Below are 16,073 nucleotides of genomic sequence, written 5' to 3' on the forward strand. Positions count from 1 at the left end.
CTCTCAAGTCTCCTTCAGTCCCAGTCATTATGGGGCTGTTTGTATTTCTGCTCCAGGCGCTGGGTAAATACCTTTGCAGCAGCAGGTTTTCCCACTTTCCTCTTTCCTCCATTACCTCCTAATGACGTTTACACATCTGCTTAGGAGAGCCTCTGCTCATCAGTCTGTTACTTCATTCTTTCTGCCAGAGAAGAAACACCATAACTAACCCATTCTTCACTCATAAGACATGATCACAGTGACAGTTTATAACTACCTCTGTAACCTTTGATATGGACTGAAAGCCCTAAATGGTTGAATTCTTGATGGATACTATGACTTAGAGTGAACAGGAAAGTTTAACAAATTTATTTGGTGGCTGGAACAGGTAGGTATTAGGTTGGGAGAAGGTCCGGGGGTCTGGATAAATACGCTGTTGCTTTACTGACTAACTGGTTACAATTGCGTCATCATTATACCCTAAGAATGTCTTTTACTTTGTTTAATATAATCCATAATCTAATATTTATTGGTTCTGAGCCATTCTGCACTGCAAGTGTGTTTAACACGCTGTGCTGAAGCTGCTAACCATGCAAAATCTAAATCAGGGGTAGGCAACGTCAGGCTCGGGGGCCCAATCCGGCCCTCCAGCACAGAACCTCTGGCCCCCAATATGATTTTGAGAAAATATTAATATGCAAATATGGGATCAAATACCTGTTAAAGTACTCTAAAACTGTCTGAAACTACACGGAAACACACTGGTCTGTTAAAATTAATATCATCGGGTTTGTTTTATTAATTTCAGTCTTAAAAGTAAATCTACGGCTTGTTCAATAAAAACATGTGTCGTAAATGCAATAATTTATATGATATATATGACAAATTACAGTTCTATTTGGGTCGCAGGTTGTCATTAAGGTAATGGTGGGTCTCGGAGCCAGACCACTTAAGAACCACTGATGTAAAACATTGGCATTTGCAGAAAATGGTTCTTAACTTTAGGCTACAATGGTGAGGTTCGGCCCTTGGTGTTTTGGCAATGATGAAACTTGCCTACCCTTGATCTAAATCGTAACCAGCTTTCACGCCTGTATTCCATTGTTACCATCTTACAGAGTTAATTTAAAATAAAATATAAAATAAACGTAAAATATTCATGCTGAGGCACCCAAAATAATGTCCATTTTTAAGCGTCATATGCATGATATGTCCATTGTCCACTTTAACCTTCATATTGCCTTCGCTATTAAAGGTCCATTATCTAACTTTTTATGTGGCTGGTGGGTGGAAATGGGTGGTATTATGGCACCTTTACTTTCCATCCCAGAGGCCAAGAGTCCACCTTGATGGAAAGCAAAGGCACAATTCACTGAATGGTCAAATATGTCTCTCAATATCAACTTTTTTCCACATAAAAATGTACACAATGCACTTTTAAGTATGGCTTGTCACTTACAGTCTTGCTGTTGGCTTTAACTACTAATCTATGTGAACTCTACTGCATGTGAACAATGGAGTGTATTTTAAAATGCCACATAATATGTCAATCCTTTGTTTGTTATAATTTTGATGATTATGGTTTACAGTCCATTTTTAAAATTAAACATTTTCTTGTGGAGTAATTTGGGGTTTTTACCAGCTGTGAGCCATAATTATCAAAATGATAACAAATAAAGGCTAGACATATCTCACTTTGCATGTAATGAGTCTTATTAGTTTCACAGTTTGAACTGACATGAAAGTTGAATAACAGAAGTAAATGCACTTTTTCATGATATTCTAATTAAAAATTGTATGACGAGTACCTGTATGTATATGTATAGCACATATTTTGCACATAAGCAAGCGCTTAAAGTAAATGACCCCTTAGTGTTCCTTAGGTTTCACCACTTGTATTGATTTTGTCAAAATTCTTTGACTGGTCTTCTGTGGACACCTAAACTTTTCAACTCCTCACCTCTGTGTGCCCTCTAGAGTTTGAATAGTACTTTAAGTGATCTCCCTGTTTCTTTAACTCTCTCTCTCACACACACATGCATCAGTGCACACCAATGAGCACAGATACACATTCTCTGAGATCCACTGACACGCATACTGCCATCACTCCACAATGAGACATGCCCAGCAGCCATGTCAGCCTGCTTCATTTTACTGCTGATTGACATGCCTGTAAAACACGCGCACACACACATGTGGACACACTGGCTTCAACTGTCAGCCCAGTCAGTCCTATTACCTTTACCCTATTTTGTTCTGCCTGTCCGTCACTTCTATTCTTCCTCGCCAGACTTGTGAATGGGTTCCTCGGTGACTATGTTTGAGAGCCTGAATGAAAAGGTTTCCGCATGCTACCTGGCGCCACTTTGCCCACCCTCCACCAAACCCTCTGGTCTTGTAATGGGACAGATGAGAAGCCGTACAGTACCTGCCTGTAACTGCATGTGAGTGTGTGCCCCAGGTTCTTTTTGTTTTACTTCCCCTCTCCAGGTCAAGTTCATAACGCCCGCGGCCCTACACAAAAAGGTGGTAGACTTACAGATAAACTGACATTAAGCTGGAGAAGTTTAGAACAAGAGCATTAGTGTTGAAGTGGCCATTAGCAATACTTAAAGGCTAAACTTGTGACACTAACATGTTTACACTTGTAGACTGATGTTGCCACATTACAGAGCCAAAAAAATTCAGTTGTAGCCTGCAATGCATGTTACTTAGTCATAATGTTTACTGAATCTGAATCTAGGTTTCAAATGCGGCATACATCATTGCTCAAATAGTCGAAACTTCTCCCACCTCTGATTTACACTGCGTTCCAAATTATTATGCAAATTGGATTTTTGTGTCAAAAAGGTAAAAAAACAATAATAATGAAACTCATAGATGGTATTGTGTCTTGGGGCTCTATGAATCACTGACATTAATCTCAGAGACCTGGGATGATTAGTTTTCAGGTTAAGCCCAGTTAAGGGAAAAACTACTGAAAAAGGGTGTTCCACTTTATTATGCAGATCATCATTTTCAAGCAATACGGGAAAGAAAAAGGGTGTTTTTGCTGATGAAAAGCGTGAAATAGTTGAATACCTTGGTCTAGGTATGAAAACCTTCGATATTTAATGAAAGATTAAGCGCAATCATCATACAGATAAGAGATTTGTGGATGATTCAGAGCACACTCCGGTTTGTGCAGATAATGGCACAATATCTTTCACCAAAGAAAAATAAAGAGTGGTGCGCACTGAATAGGTGCTGCTGCCGGATGCTCTCTCATCGAATGCAATTTCTCCATCTGTGAGATCAATAAAGTACCATCTTATCTTATCTTATCTTATGGACGGTTTCTGCCAGACAAACACATCAGATTAAGAGAACAGATGCTACAAAGCAGTATACAGGTATTTGAAGCTGCTGGTGCCTCTGGAGTCTCCCGAACATCAAGGTGTAGGACCCTCCAGAGGCTACAGTTGTGCATAAACCTTCTATCCGGGCCTCCCCTAAAGGGTTAATTGAAGCTGCTGAACAGAAACGGCTGCAACGGGCTCAGAAATACATGAGGACTCATTTTCAAACAGTCTTGTTCACCGATGAGTGCCGTGTAACCATGGATGGTCAAATCAATGGAGTAGTGGCTGGTTGGTGAATGGCCACAATGTCCCAACAAGGCTGTGACGTCAGTAAGGAGGTGGCGGAGTCATGTTTTGGGCCAGAATCATGAGTAGAGAGCTGGCCGGCCCCATTAGGCCCTTTTAGGCTCCCTGAAGGTGTGAAAATGACCTTCGAAAAATATGTGGAGTTTCTGACTGACCACTGTCTTCTATGCTACAAAATGAAGAGCCGTGCTTTCCCGAACAAGATCATCTTCATGCATGACAACGCACCATGTCCTGCTGTAAAGAATACCTCTGCATCTCTGGCTGCTATGGGCATAAAAGGAGAGAAACTCATGAAGTGGACCCCCTCCTACCCTGACCTCAACCCTATTGAGAACCTTTGGAGCCTCAACAAAAAACACTTCTATGAGGGTGGGAGGCAGTTTTCCTCCAAACAGTAGCTCTGGGAGGCTATTCTAACATCCTGCAAAGAAATCCAAGCAGAAACTGTCCAAAAACTCACAAGTTTAATGGATTTAAGAATTTTGAAGCTGCTATCACACAAGGGCTCCTATGGTAAAATATAACTTGACCTGTTAATATTTTTTTGATTAAAATAGTTTTTGATTTCAGTAAATATGACCTCCTAATGCTACAAATTCAACAAATAGCCATTTTCAGCTAATTACAAGCTTTAAAATGTATTGAAACGATGAGTTGCATAATAATTTGGAACACCAGATTTTGAGGTTTTTACTATATTTATTTTTGAAAAAAATACTGTTATCACAAGGACATTTTTTCCACCACATTTAAATGATCCTCTACCAGTTAAAGACTTGAAAATTATGCTTACTCTCATTTGAGTTGACAATTTAGAAAATCTTAGAAAAATGTCATTTGCATATTAATTTGGAACGCAGTGTAGAGTTGTTGGTTTAACAGAATTCCATGCATCTGTTCCTATTTGTCAATTTTCCTACATGAATCCATACATGTAAGCCACTATTTTTGGTTTGCTATGGGACAGACTCTAACTATTGGAACAATCAGTGACAAAAGATGACTCGACATCTGCTACCTGCAGTGTGCGATGCTGTTTTTTGAATCTGAGATTTTTCCTTAAACAATTCTTGGCGTGCTTTCTTCTTCTTGCAGCCCACACCGGTTTCCATTACAAAATAAAAATATGGGACAAGAAGAATATACATTACGTGAATCTCTATCAAGAGATTTAAGAGAGAGATTAACATTTTATCAAAAAGTGCAATACAATTGTTTGCCTAGTCAACTAATTGAAAAAAATATTGCAATGTAGTCTATTACAAAATAAACTTCTGCAGCTGTCCAAAGTTCCACTTATGGAGAGCACAAAGACACATTATTATAGTGCAGATTTAGTTGCCTTGTAATTTATCTGAGCTGTGTAGTTATTTTTATATAACGTAATATAGACATTGTTGACAGAGACCGGTTTACAGATTAACACAAAGTCGGCTGCCATTTTTTGTTATAAATGTAGTTTACTAAATGCTTCTGTGTAGTCATGTTTTATCTTGACTAGTTTGTACTGGTTCTCCCTCACGGCTGCCTGTGCCTTATCTACCTTCTCAGCAGCCTGGCCCATGATGATTTTCTGTTTTAGATTAACATCACTTTGCTGTTGTTCAACCTGGATTGATTTCCTTGATTTGTGATTCTTTGTTCTGGGGCTTTTTTAATTTCATCTTTTGTCCTCTAATTTTCTTCCTGGGACACTGTTGCACCAAGGATGATTCCCTCAAGGGCAAAGATAAGATGTGGGAGGTTGAACACGCAGCGCTTCATATGTATGTAAATGCACATGTACATTTCCCCAGGTATTGCAAGGTTAACAGATAGTGTGCAAACTGTATGGGTTTTCCAAGCACAGGATGGTGTAAGGGTGCTGAGGGAGGACATATCAGCAGTTTGAGATTGGTATGTGCACAACGGAGGAGTCGAGTGCCTGAATATGTTTACTGAATACATGAATGTGCCTGTTCAAGCAGCTTGCGATGGAGACTTGGCAGCAGTGGAAAGTGGAAATAACAACATTGGAAAAACATTCAAATATGCACCATGCTGTTAGTGTTCAGAACTCTGCTGGAGGTGAACAGGAACTTGTGCTTTTTGTTTGTTTGTTATTTAGAGGACAGACCGATAAAGTGGTGAGAAAAGTGCCTCTCTGATTCACCAGAGTTTAGTCGAAATGAGAAGAAAAACTGACAAAACACTGTGTGTAGGTGTGTAGGTGTGTGTAAAGTTAGTGCGTGTAAGTCGGGACAGGGAGGGCAGAAATGGCCTTGTGTCAGTCACCCTTTGGCAGCTCTTTAACCCTGTAATTTATCACATCACTCCTCTCGCTGTGATGGGACCACTGCGCCAGCTGACAGCAGCGCCTCTGGCAGCGTATGTGTGGGAGAGACAGGGCTAAAGAAAGGAAGATGGCTGAAAACAGCCGCATACCTGGAATAAAAAAGAATTCTCAAGATGTCAAACAAAAGCTTGTGTGGATCAGATTTCAGTGCAGCCCGTTGTGAAGTGGTTTGCTGTAACAAACGGCTGTACTATTTTTTATTTAACAATGTTGTTATGCAACAACATCATTAACAGTTAATACTCCACCTTTTTAATGTATTATATTATTCTTTTGAATAAATGCCAAAATATATCTGAGCATGTCAGTTCAAGTTTGGGATGAATTAAGAGGTTTATTAAGACATTAGTTATGAATAATGAAAGTCAACCTAACATGTTTTAGCGTGCGTTCAAATGTAGTGACTACAGTAAAGCTGAAGATGTTTTGTGTATTTTCTCTGAAAACTACAGTGTGATGGAAAAAAAGACTTTTTAATTGAAGATTATTTTCACTATTCGGTTGACAATCGGAATTTTGGGTTCATCCTTGTGAATTTTTTTTTGTATCATCAATCCTGATTCCTGCATGAGTTGGATGGGGAAGGAGGTTATGCGTGTGATGTTACAACATAGTGTGGCAAGATGAGTGTTAACTGAGGGTCTTTACTGATAGAACATTTCTGCAACACTTGTCTCACTACAATAGCATTTCATCACGACAACAGCAGCAAATTGAGTGGAAAGTCTGCATTCATTGATATGTCATTCACTTTGCTATGTTGAAGGTTATTTTTCTATTTATATCTAAAATGTACATCATACCCTCTTTAATTTAGATATGGGAATACTGACAATTTAAAGAGATTAATCAAGAGATGAATTTCTTGTGTTCAACTATGTATAAGCCAAAATATTTACCTGCCGTTGTCTTTGGCACAAACACCAGCATGTCACTCAAAGGCACTTTGAGTAGCACATGCTCTGTGCTCACCCAGAGGGTACAGTGTAAAGAGATGCAGAGAGCAGACAAGGTCATGCTTCCTGTGGACTGCGTTTGAAAAGGAGTCCTATGTTTTCCTCCTCTGCTTTGATGTTAAAGCAGGCTCTTTACTAGTGCAAAGACAGGGTACAATAACCTAGACCCCCGCCCTTCACCCAAGCCCTCTGTATGTCAGCTCCACGCTCCCACAATGCACTGCAGGAGGTAAGGTTACCCACGGCAACCTCAGCCAGGCAGCAGTATGGCAGCTGGCCAGGATGCAAGATTTTTTTATGCAGGACGACAGGGGAAGTCCACAGCCGTCTCTGATTGGCTCAATTCAATGAATCTCAATAAGAAGCTGTTAGTAGACATCACTATCCTTAAGGTTAGGGCTAGGGTTAGGTTTAGGGCTAGGTTAGATTCGTTTAGTTTGACTAGCGAGCCAGTCCTGCATGAAAAATAATTGCGGCCAGGACCTGCAGTGCTTATAGCATACATTTGTTTCTGCATGTTCTTTGCTTTACCTAATAATGAGGTAATGAGAAAACTATCAAGAAGGAAATGTCAGTTCACCGGCACTTCACCGACAGCCCGCTAAAGCATTCAAACAGAGACGGCACAAATTATCATCAGTGAACATGTGATTTGTCATCATCGGGTTTTAAGTTGTGCAGTTGCCAAAACATGGAAGATGAAAGAACATGTGACTTTGTTCTGCACGCTACCGTGTGTGTTTGCCAGCTATGCATTTTACTGTAAGGATTTCCATAGACAAGCGTAAGTATGCATCAGGAGAAGGTAAATATTAAGCGAAATTCTTGGCTAGGAATAATGTGTTCCATTTCAATCAAAAGTTCTTTCTAGAATAAAGTTACCAAAGTCTAACAGTTGTAACAGGGAAAGGTTAAACTTGAGCTGCAGAGTGATGTTTGGAATGCAGCCAGTTTTGTTGAAGCTGTCGCCTCCTGAGTGTCTGTCCATCACTGCGTCTGTGTTGTTGAATGTAGGCTCACCTTGAAGCAGCCCCAAGTCAGACTCCGGTCAGGGTTGTGTGGTGTCTGTCAAGAGCCTAACAGAATTATTATAATAGTCTTTATTTGAACAGACCGTATTTATGTAGTTGAAATAATACACTGTACTGACGTGTTATAGTTTATAACATTTATTATAACCTTTTCATCAAGAGTTTTAAATACAAGACATTAACAGTACACTTTGCCACAGGAACTTGTGTAGCCGAGTTGCCTGTTCGGTTTGTCATGGTGTGCCAGGCATGCTCTGTGTAACCTGAGGGGGCTATCTATGTCCCAGTACGGAGTCACACATCCAGATATACATCAGGAGTTTGTTTGTCCATCCTTGTCTTTGCTCCTGTCCTGATTAGCCGTTTGTCTCTTTCTCTGTCTTGTCCACACTCGGGTTACAGGTCTTCGTCAGATGGCGTTCTGCCTGGCTGAGCTGCACTTGTGGTCCACCAAGAGCTCACTGCAAGTCAATGGTAAAAGCACTTATCTCCATGTCCAATCTCACTCTGCCTCCTCTCTGGCATTCTCCTTGTGCTGTCTCTGTGTCCACTTCTGTCAGCACTCACTTTGTTTTCTCACCTCCTCTCAAACTATCAGACCTCACAAATTGTCACTTCATTGTCCTTAGTCACAGCTTCCTTCTCAGAGGGCTCGTATTCTGCTAAGCTCACTTTTTCTCTTTTAACCATGTTATGATGGTTTCTTGTGAAAAAGGTACACGGTCATGTGCTTTGATTCATTCATACTATCATTGTCCACTCTAGACAGTTTCCGCAAGCTTATTCTGATTATTTCAGAGCTCCACTACAAATCATCTCTTGCTAATGACGGGCATTTTTTTTTTTTTGTCTAAGGGGGGCGACACTAAGGTGGGCCAGTTTGCTCACTTAACATGCAGTATAAATGTTAACCTGGAGTCAAATGCATTGCTTAATCTTTGCAGTAAATTGTTAAGTTTGTGTTTTTCTCACATTGTGGCGGTAACCTTAACTAACAGTTTGAATCCCGGCTCCCTAAGGTGCACACAGTCGTTGTGTCCTTGGGCAAGACACTTCACCCACATGGCCCATGTAAGAATGCAGTGAATGAGTGGTTGATGGTGGTCAGAGGGCAGATGGCGCAGATTAGACTTCTGCCGGTCTACCTCGGGGCAGCTGGGGCTTCAAGAGTAGCTTACCACCACCAAGTATGAAGTGAATGAATAATGACTGGAGTCTAGCGCTTTGAAAACTTGGGATATCCTCTGAAAACAATTGTTGTATCTAATATCTCAAGAAGACAAACACATTGTAAACATGGTTCTATCCATTATTCAAAAACAAATTTTCCCCATATTCATGTCAGTATTCTACATAAAATATTTATATTCTCATTTTTTTCCTCACACTTCACCTGCAGTGTCACACCTTAAAATGCTTCCCACCCTTCTGTTCCACCAATATATAACATTTTATGTGATAAAACATATAGAACCAATGTTAAGATGTCCAAGAGTATTTTACAAAGCCTGAATTAATAATAATGTAGGACCTTTCAACTTTTCTGTCACTCGTTGGCTTCCCATTTGTGTCAGACCAACATTCTGTCTTAAGAAAATAGCGTGTTTTTTTCCCCGTTTCCTTCCATTTTGTCTTGTCTTTCACAGTCTGCTGAGCTCCAGGTGAAGATAGCGTCTCTCTGATGCTGACTGTGTATTTGTGTTTGGACGTGTACATGCGCAGGGCTGGCGATGGTGACATATCCTATATTTGTTTGTTGTTTCACCCTGCCCCGTGTGCCTTGCACTATCTTATAAATGTGGAAGGATACATTTGAAGAAAAAGGCCTGATCACTGAGGTGTGTCGTATCCAATCAAACAGTTGCTTTTGAGGGACAAAAAAGTAAAGTTTTTTCTCCTTTTTTTTAGGGAATAAATTTGAGTATTGCGTGATTTTGGACTGACAAAATTAGCTTCTGTAAAGATATAGTCTAGTCTTCACCCTTTCACAAACCCTTTCCCAAAATGTATCTTACAAAGGCGATTTGTGTTGTCTAAACCAGTGGTTCTCAACCTGGGGGTCGGGGACCCCCAAGGGGGTCGCGAGACAAATTTGGGGGGTCGCCAGATCATGTAGATAAAATATATATATTTTTATTGTCACATGTGTGTGGTATTTTACCAGAGTGCCATTATATGTTCGTAATTTGATGAATTTTAATTTAGCTATTTGTTTTTTTCTTCCAATTTCTCACGGTGTGACCCGGGCGGGGGGTCACGAACTCCTTTAACTGTTATAATGGGGGTCGCGGCTCCAAAAGGTTGAGAACCACTGGCATGCAACAAAGCATGCTGTAAAAGTACACTTTTTGACCTCTCTTAATTTGAGATTTTTTTTAATGCAGTTGGTATTCAGGATCCTCAAAAAAATCTTCACTTAAATATAAAAACAAATATAAGTAACTTTTTCATACCATAAGCTCATGAACTTGTCTCTGCTGATGTCCTTCATAATTGTCACTTCGACACTTAACTAGCTTGAATAGAGATTCCTATATTAGCTTACAGATTCTGCCGAGCTGTGTGTGCATATGTATTCAGGTGCTGTGTTTGCATGCTCTCCTGTTCTATTAGTGTGACCTGGCCCCAGGAGCAGCAGCAGCAGCCAACAGTAGTGCAGCGATAAAGAAACGATGCGTTGTGCAAATCTGGGCCTCCGGGAATAACACTCAACTCAGCAACTTTGTGCGGGTGCGGACGTACACATTGGGCTGAACTCCCGCCTGCCTCTGTTTTTTTAGTTTTAAGCGCACATGTCGCGGGTGTAATTCCGTCTATCCCCCAGGTGGTGACGGGTTAAGGCACTCCTCTGTCTTTATTAATACCCCTCTGCGCCCCTCCATTTTGGCTCGGACCCCTTTCCAATTCACTCCTGCCTTCCCTCCCTCCATCCTTCTCTCTCTCTCCTTGGGTCTTATCTTGACTAGGGCGCAGGCAGACGGGACAGGCCACTGGCTGATAGCGATTGTTTATCCCGCTGTGCGAAATTGCTGATCTGTCTTCTGGTTTTCCCTGACAGCGAGATGCTCATCGTTTTTGCTCTGTGTCTTTCTCTCCCTCTCTCCTCTGCCCCACAGATACAGATATTGGCACCTATCAGTACTACGATAAAGGAGAGCCAGGTAAATAGTGTTTATATTGGATGTGTGCTTGTGGTAAAGATAACTTGTGTTTGTCTTGTTTTTTTGCAGTGTATGTATATTTTCCTCTATAGGAGGAAGGGATTTCAGAGTCTGCCATTTTGCTCACATATCACGGAGTTATATACAGCTTCCCGTCCCGCTCATTGGACATTGCCAACACACACTTGAACTGTTAATATGTCGGATTAAGACCCTAAACCTTTAAATACACATTCCACACATTGGTTATTAGTCCTGTCCGTGCGTCTATCTCCTCTCCTCCCTGTGTTCGTGTTGACCTGGGGTCCTGCCACACAGCGATAGGAAAACTAAACTGTTGACTTTCTCCTAGATCACATAGCATGAGGCCCCATGTAGTCCAGCCTCATATTGCCTCGAGCTGAAGGTTTCCTTTACCATCAGGAAACATTCCCATTGGTCTCCAGTCAGATCCTCTGGAGAAATGGGCCTCTTTCCCTTGTTAGATCTTTAAACCACTTTATTTGATCTTCACAGTCGCAGACACTATGTCATAGCTACATTGTACAGCGTTGTGTGCAGTGTTTACATTTTAGTTTGTGTGTATTTCACTTTTAACACGATATGTTGCCCTGTTACAGTTTTGGTTATAATTCAGCTCATTAGATGAAATTCTGTATTTGTTCCCTTTCATCCATCTTGTCTTTTTTGTTGTACAGTGCTTTTGTTCCTTGCATTTTGTTTACAGTCTCACAGTTACAGTTATTTCATCATAGTGTTCACTCCCTCAGCTCTCGTCTGAGAAGCTACCTTCTCTTTCATTTCAATCTTCACAAGAGAGACGATGCTCTTGCTCCAAATCCTTTCATTTGGAGGATTACTAAAGTGTGGCTTGATATCAGAGTGGAGCAAGGAGGGGGAGCACAGATGAGCGGAGCTGAATCACTATCCAAAAGTATCATAATACTTTCACACAGAAGTGGAGCCACAGGAATGGGTCATGACCACACCAAAGATTACATTAAAGTCCAGGTCTAACTTGTTTGGTGAGAATCATGCTCTGACATTTAGTAAAGGGTTGTGTGCATGTGTATGCACAGGCTACATAGCACCGTCAAGGAAAGTAGTGCTATTTATATCTTTTGTCATCTCATAGCATTAGTTCATATTCATATAGATTTTTACCACCATAGCTTGTAAATTCAAGTTTATGGCGTCATATTTTACACTGTCAATATTCTAAATGGTATATTAAAAAACAGAAACAATTCAATCAAAAAAATGTACACAATTTCCCTTTTTAACCACTAGAGGGGGACCCAAGCTCATCATAGTGGTTCCAGGGGTGCCCTGCAGCCAGGCCCCTGGCTTGGGAGCAGGTGCCCATGTCTGGGCCTGTCTGGCCTCTTATCTGATTAATACTACTAATCCTGGAGGTGTTCCTGCCTGCCAGAGAGCGAGCACCACACTGGCCACTTTCTTGCCCAAGGCATCTGGGCCATGACGCTGGGTTTTAGGTTGCATTGTGCCAACACACGCTTTTGGAGTTTCTGGGATGTTTGAGCTCTAGATGAAATCGCTGCCCACTTCCTCCTTTGTACAAGTTACACACTCATCTCATTAAATCTCTTCCTTTTTTTGCAGCTGCTTCACTAGAGCATCACTATTACAATGAGAAACAGCATCTCTGTGAAGGTGAGTTGGCAGTGGATGGCCCACTCCCAGCCCCAGATAATTGAGTTGATTTAATAAGAGCGGTGAAGAAGTGTTTCGTCTCTGAATGACCATCTTGTGTAAACGAGTCTTCTCGGCAGTCAACTCTACCACTCCACCTTCTCCCTCTCGTGCCTTCTCTCCCTGATTGTCACCCAGTAGTGGAATACAAACAGCCTTATCAGGAGACGAACACTCATCCCCAGCCCCCCCAACCACACACACTCCATCCCTTATTTGCATGCATCTGTTTACCTCCCCGTCCCACTCACTCTTAATGGAGAACCCTTTTTAATAGTTCGTTTCATTCGAGATGAAAAGACATGCAGGCAAATAAACAGATAGTCGCCTGATTGTGGCGCACTGAAAACAGCCGATCTCCTCCACGTTTTTACTCTGCCACTGAAGGAATAAACCAAGGCAGGAGCAGATGCCAAATTCAATTAGCTGCTTTAAAAGCCTTTCCTTCCTTGGTGTAATCACTAGAGATGCATATAGTGAAGTGAGGCTGTGAAATTAAAATGCACGTGAAAGTTCTGTGCTGCTTACTGCAAGGTTGCATTTGGTAGATAACTTTGATGCTAGACTCTTCATATTTCATTTTGTTTTCAAATTTGACCTCAAAACCTATGAGAATCAAAACTTATTTGATGCTTTCCGATTTATTTATTCTAAGTTTTCAGTACTTTTTCTTACCCCAGAAACATTTTTATTGTAGAGCATTTAGATAGAAAACAATAAAAAATATATCATATTCTACGCTTAGCTTTTCACTTCTATATTAATATTTGTGTGACTTTTTCATGGTCATGTAGATAATTTTAGGATAATGAATTAATGATTTTTATTTTTAACATGTGAGCAACACAATGCACCTCTGCGAAAATTTTTATCATAAAGGCTGTTACAAATCAAAACCAACAAAAGCAAGCGTGAACTCTCTTTCAAAGCCAAGTTTACACATGCACTAATTCATTAATGAATAATTACGTTACCTTTTGACATTGCCGTCTTAACTTTCTAATAATTTCTTTGTTCCCTTAGCCCGAGGTTATTCATGGAACCCCAGGAACCACAGACCAGAGAAGCTACGTGATTCGCTGAAAGAGTTTGAGGTACTGCCCACTCTGTTAACCTCCCAGGGACCCCCTCCCTTCCTCCTGCCTCATCTTTCCCTCTCAAGGGACTTTTGGAGTTTTCCCTTTCCGAAACGGCCGATTGATTAACAAATAAGGGCATTCTCCCTCTCTCTCCGCTCACCATGTCATTTCTCGTTTGTTCTCTTTCTCCCTCTGCTCTCTCATCACCTCTCTTTCGGCCGAGCTCTGTCATCGAGGGGGATATTTGAGGGGATCAGGGTCTGCAGGCTGCCCCTCATCCTTCCTCCCTTCCTCTTGTCCTCCTCTTTGCCTCCAAACTTGTGGAAGTACAGACCAAGCTTTGTTTTGCCAGGACCTGTCTGTTCCACAAGCATGCGTGCACATAGACAACATTAGCCATCCGTGCACCTCCCTCCTGTCACCCGTAACTATTGTCTGAAACTAGAAACACCCCAACTCACCTCCACACCCGCGCTCCTTCCCTCTCTCCTCCCATCCAATCACTCCAGCTGGGCCAGGAATGTGGCTGGAATGAGCGACCTTGCGCACACACACACGCACACACACACACACACACGCACACACACACACACACACACACACACACAGAGTAAAGTACCTGCATCTCCTTTCAACTCCATAGCATTACCCAAACATTAACATTACTGATGTGTTGTTTTAAAATGACTGAGTCAAATCTATCATTTTAGCTCTGTTTTTATTCTTTATGTAATGTTGCTGTTCTTGCACCTTGTCCATCCAGGAACTGTTGCTGACCAACACCTGCGTTCACACCAGATGGAAAAACAAGCACTGTTGCCAGGTACAGACCTTTAGCCATTCATGCAGATACACAAAACCTAATTCAAGAAGCTGCTTGCTTTGGCGACGAATAGCTACTTACACTTTTGTATAGTTGATACTGCCCTGAATAAATAGTCTGAAACATTTAATATTTTACTTTCAACTAATATTTGCTTAATTTTATTTACAAATTAGTTCATATGGATATAAATCAACATTTCTAAGTATTGACCATGAAGTTTTCAACTGTAGTCCCTGGGCATGGTGTACGATGCCAGATATAGCACTCATAATAAATGAATATTATAGGCTCTCTCATCAAATTAGTAAACAAAAATGTAAGAAAAATATAACAACATGTATGCAGATGATGCTGAGCAATGGGATGCTGCTAACACAATCAGTGAATGGACCTCAGCTGGAACAAGTGTGTGTCGACCGCACATTAGTTGGACGACTTCCAGCCGGCACTGTGACTGATGGCAAGTTGTTCCTTTCTATTCCAATGGCATGTCTTTACTTTTGTTGCCTGTGTTCATTTTGTTTTTCTTCAATCATTGAAGCTAATGAACAGTCAGTATTCCGATTACTATGTACTAGATCGGACTCCTTTCTTTTGGTGCCTTTTATAAAAGCTCTGAATAAAATTGTGGTGCAAATATGGCTGAAATATTTCAACAGATGTACCAACACTAAGAAGATTTAAGAAGAAAAGACATTGTTTTTACCATATGGCCTGGCTACCCATCTCTGCCCACAGTCATTCATGTAGACAGGACTCAACCTATTTGCATTCAAGTGTTTGAAGACCGCAAAATGGTCTACCACGCACTTTCTGTCACACTGTCAGCACCAACTACATGCCTGGTTTGACATCTTGTGCATTTTTTCCCAAACACACACCGCTTTTGGTTTTCCACTTTCTCACATAGTCGTTTTCAATTGAGCACAAACATATAACAGGTGCCACAGGTGAGCACTGTAACTCTGGCAGCTAATTGTGAGCAAATCCTTTTGTGCTGTTTGCGTCCAGGGGCCTTCCCTTAAGAGCATCCATCAGTGTTTTTACTCCATTGTGCATTCCTCCAGGGAGCAGCACCTCCCCTCACATGCTCGCCTTTGCTCTGCAGGTCTGGCAGGAGTGAATAAGGGGCTGTGGACACCAGCCCAAATCTGCTAATTATTTCTTTCTTTCTGTATCAATTATTTGTCCATAACATCGCCCCATTTGCTTCCGCTCAGGTCTCCAGACACCTGATAAAGCCCTGTTGTGCACTCTCCCTGTACGCACACACCCACACACTCATTTATCCATTTGTTCTAACACATGTAATTACAGCAAAGTCTGTTCCAGGCACTTACAGT

At 41.2% G+C, this 16,073-nt stretch overlaps 1 protein-coding gene across 8 annotated transcripts in view; it reads left to right on the forward strand.

The window, feature by feature from the left end:
• wdpcp (WD repeat containing planar cell polarity effector) overlaps positions 1–16,073 on the forward strand; it is a 50,039-nt gene that overhangs the window by 7,896 nt on the left and 26,070 nt on the right. For 5 of the 8 annotated variants that reach the window (XM_079560284.1, XM_079560287.1, XM_079560283.1 and 2 more), the window contains 6 exons: positions 8,354–8,425; positions 11,068–11,112; positions 12,736–12,786; positions 13,849–13,919; positions 14,668–14,727; positions 15,076–15,190. In XM_079560284.1, coding sequence (XP_079416410.1) covers positions 8,365–8,425; positions 11,068–11,112; positions 12,736–12,786; positions 13,849–13,919; positions 14,668–14,727; positions 15,076–15,190 — 403 coding nt within the window. In that variant the 5' untranslated portion in view covers positions 8,354–8,364. Of the gene's footprint in view, positions 1–2,269; positions 2,424–8,353; positions 8,426–11,067; positions 11,113–12,735; positions 12,787–13,848; positions 13,920–14,667; positions 14,728–15,075; positions 15,191–16,073 lie in introns of those variants that run through there. The other 3 variants (XM_079560286.1, XM_079560285.1, XM_079560290.1) reach the window with 2 other exon arrangements.

Source organism: Gobius niger, assembly GCF_951799975.1.
Source record: "Gobius niger genome assembly, chromosome: 7".
Taxonomy (NCBI): Eukaryota; Metazoa; Chordata; class Actinopteri; order Gobiiformes; family Gobiidae; genus Gobius; species Gobius niger.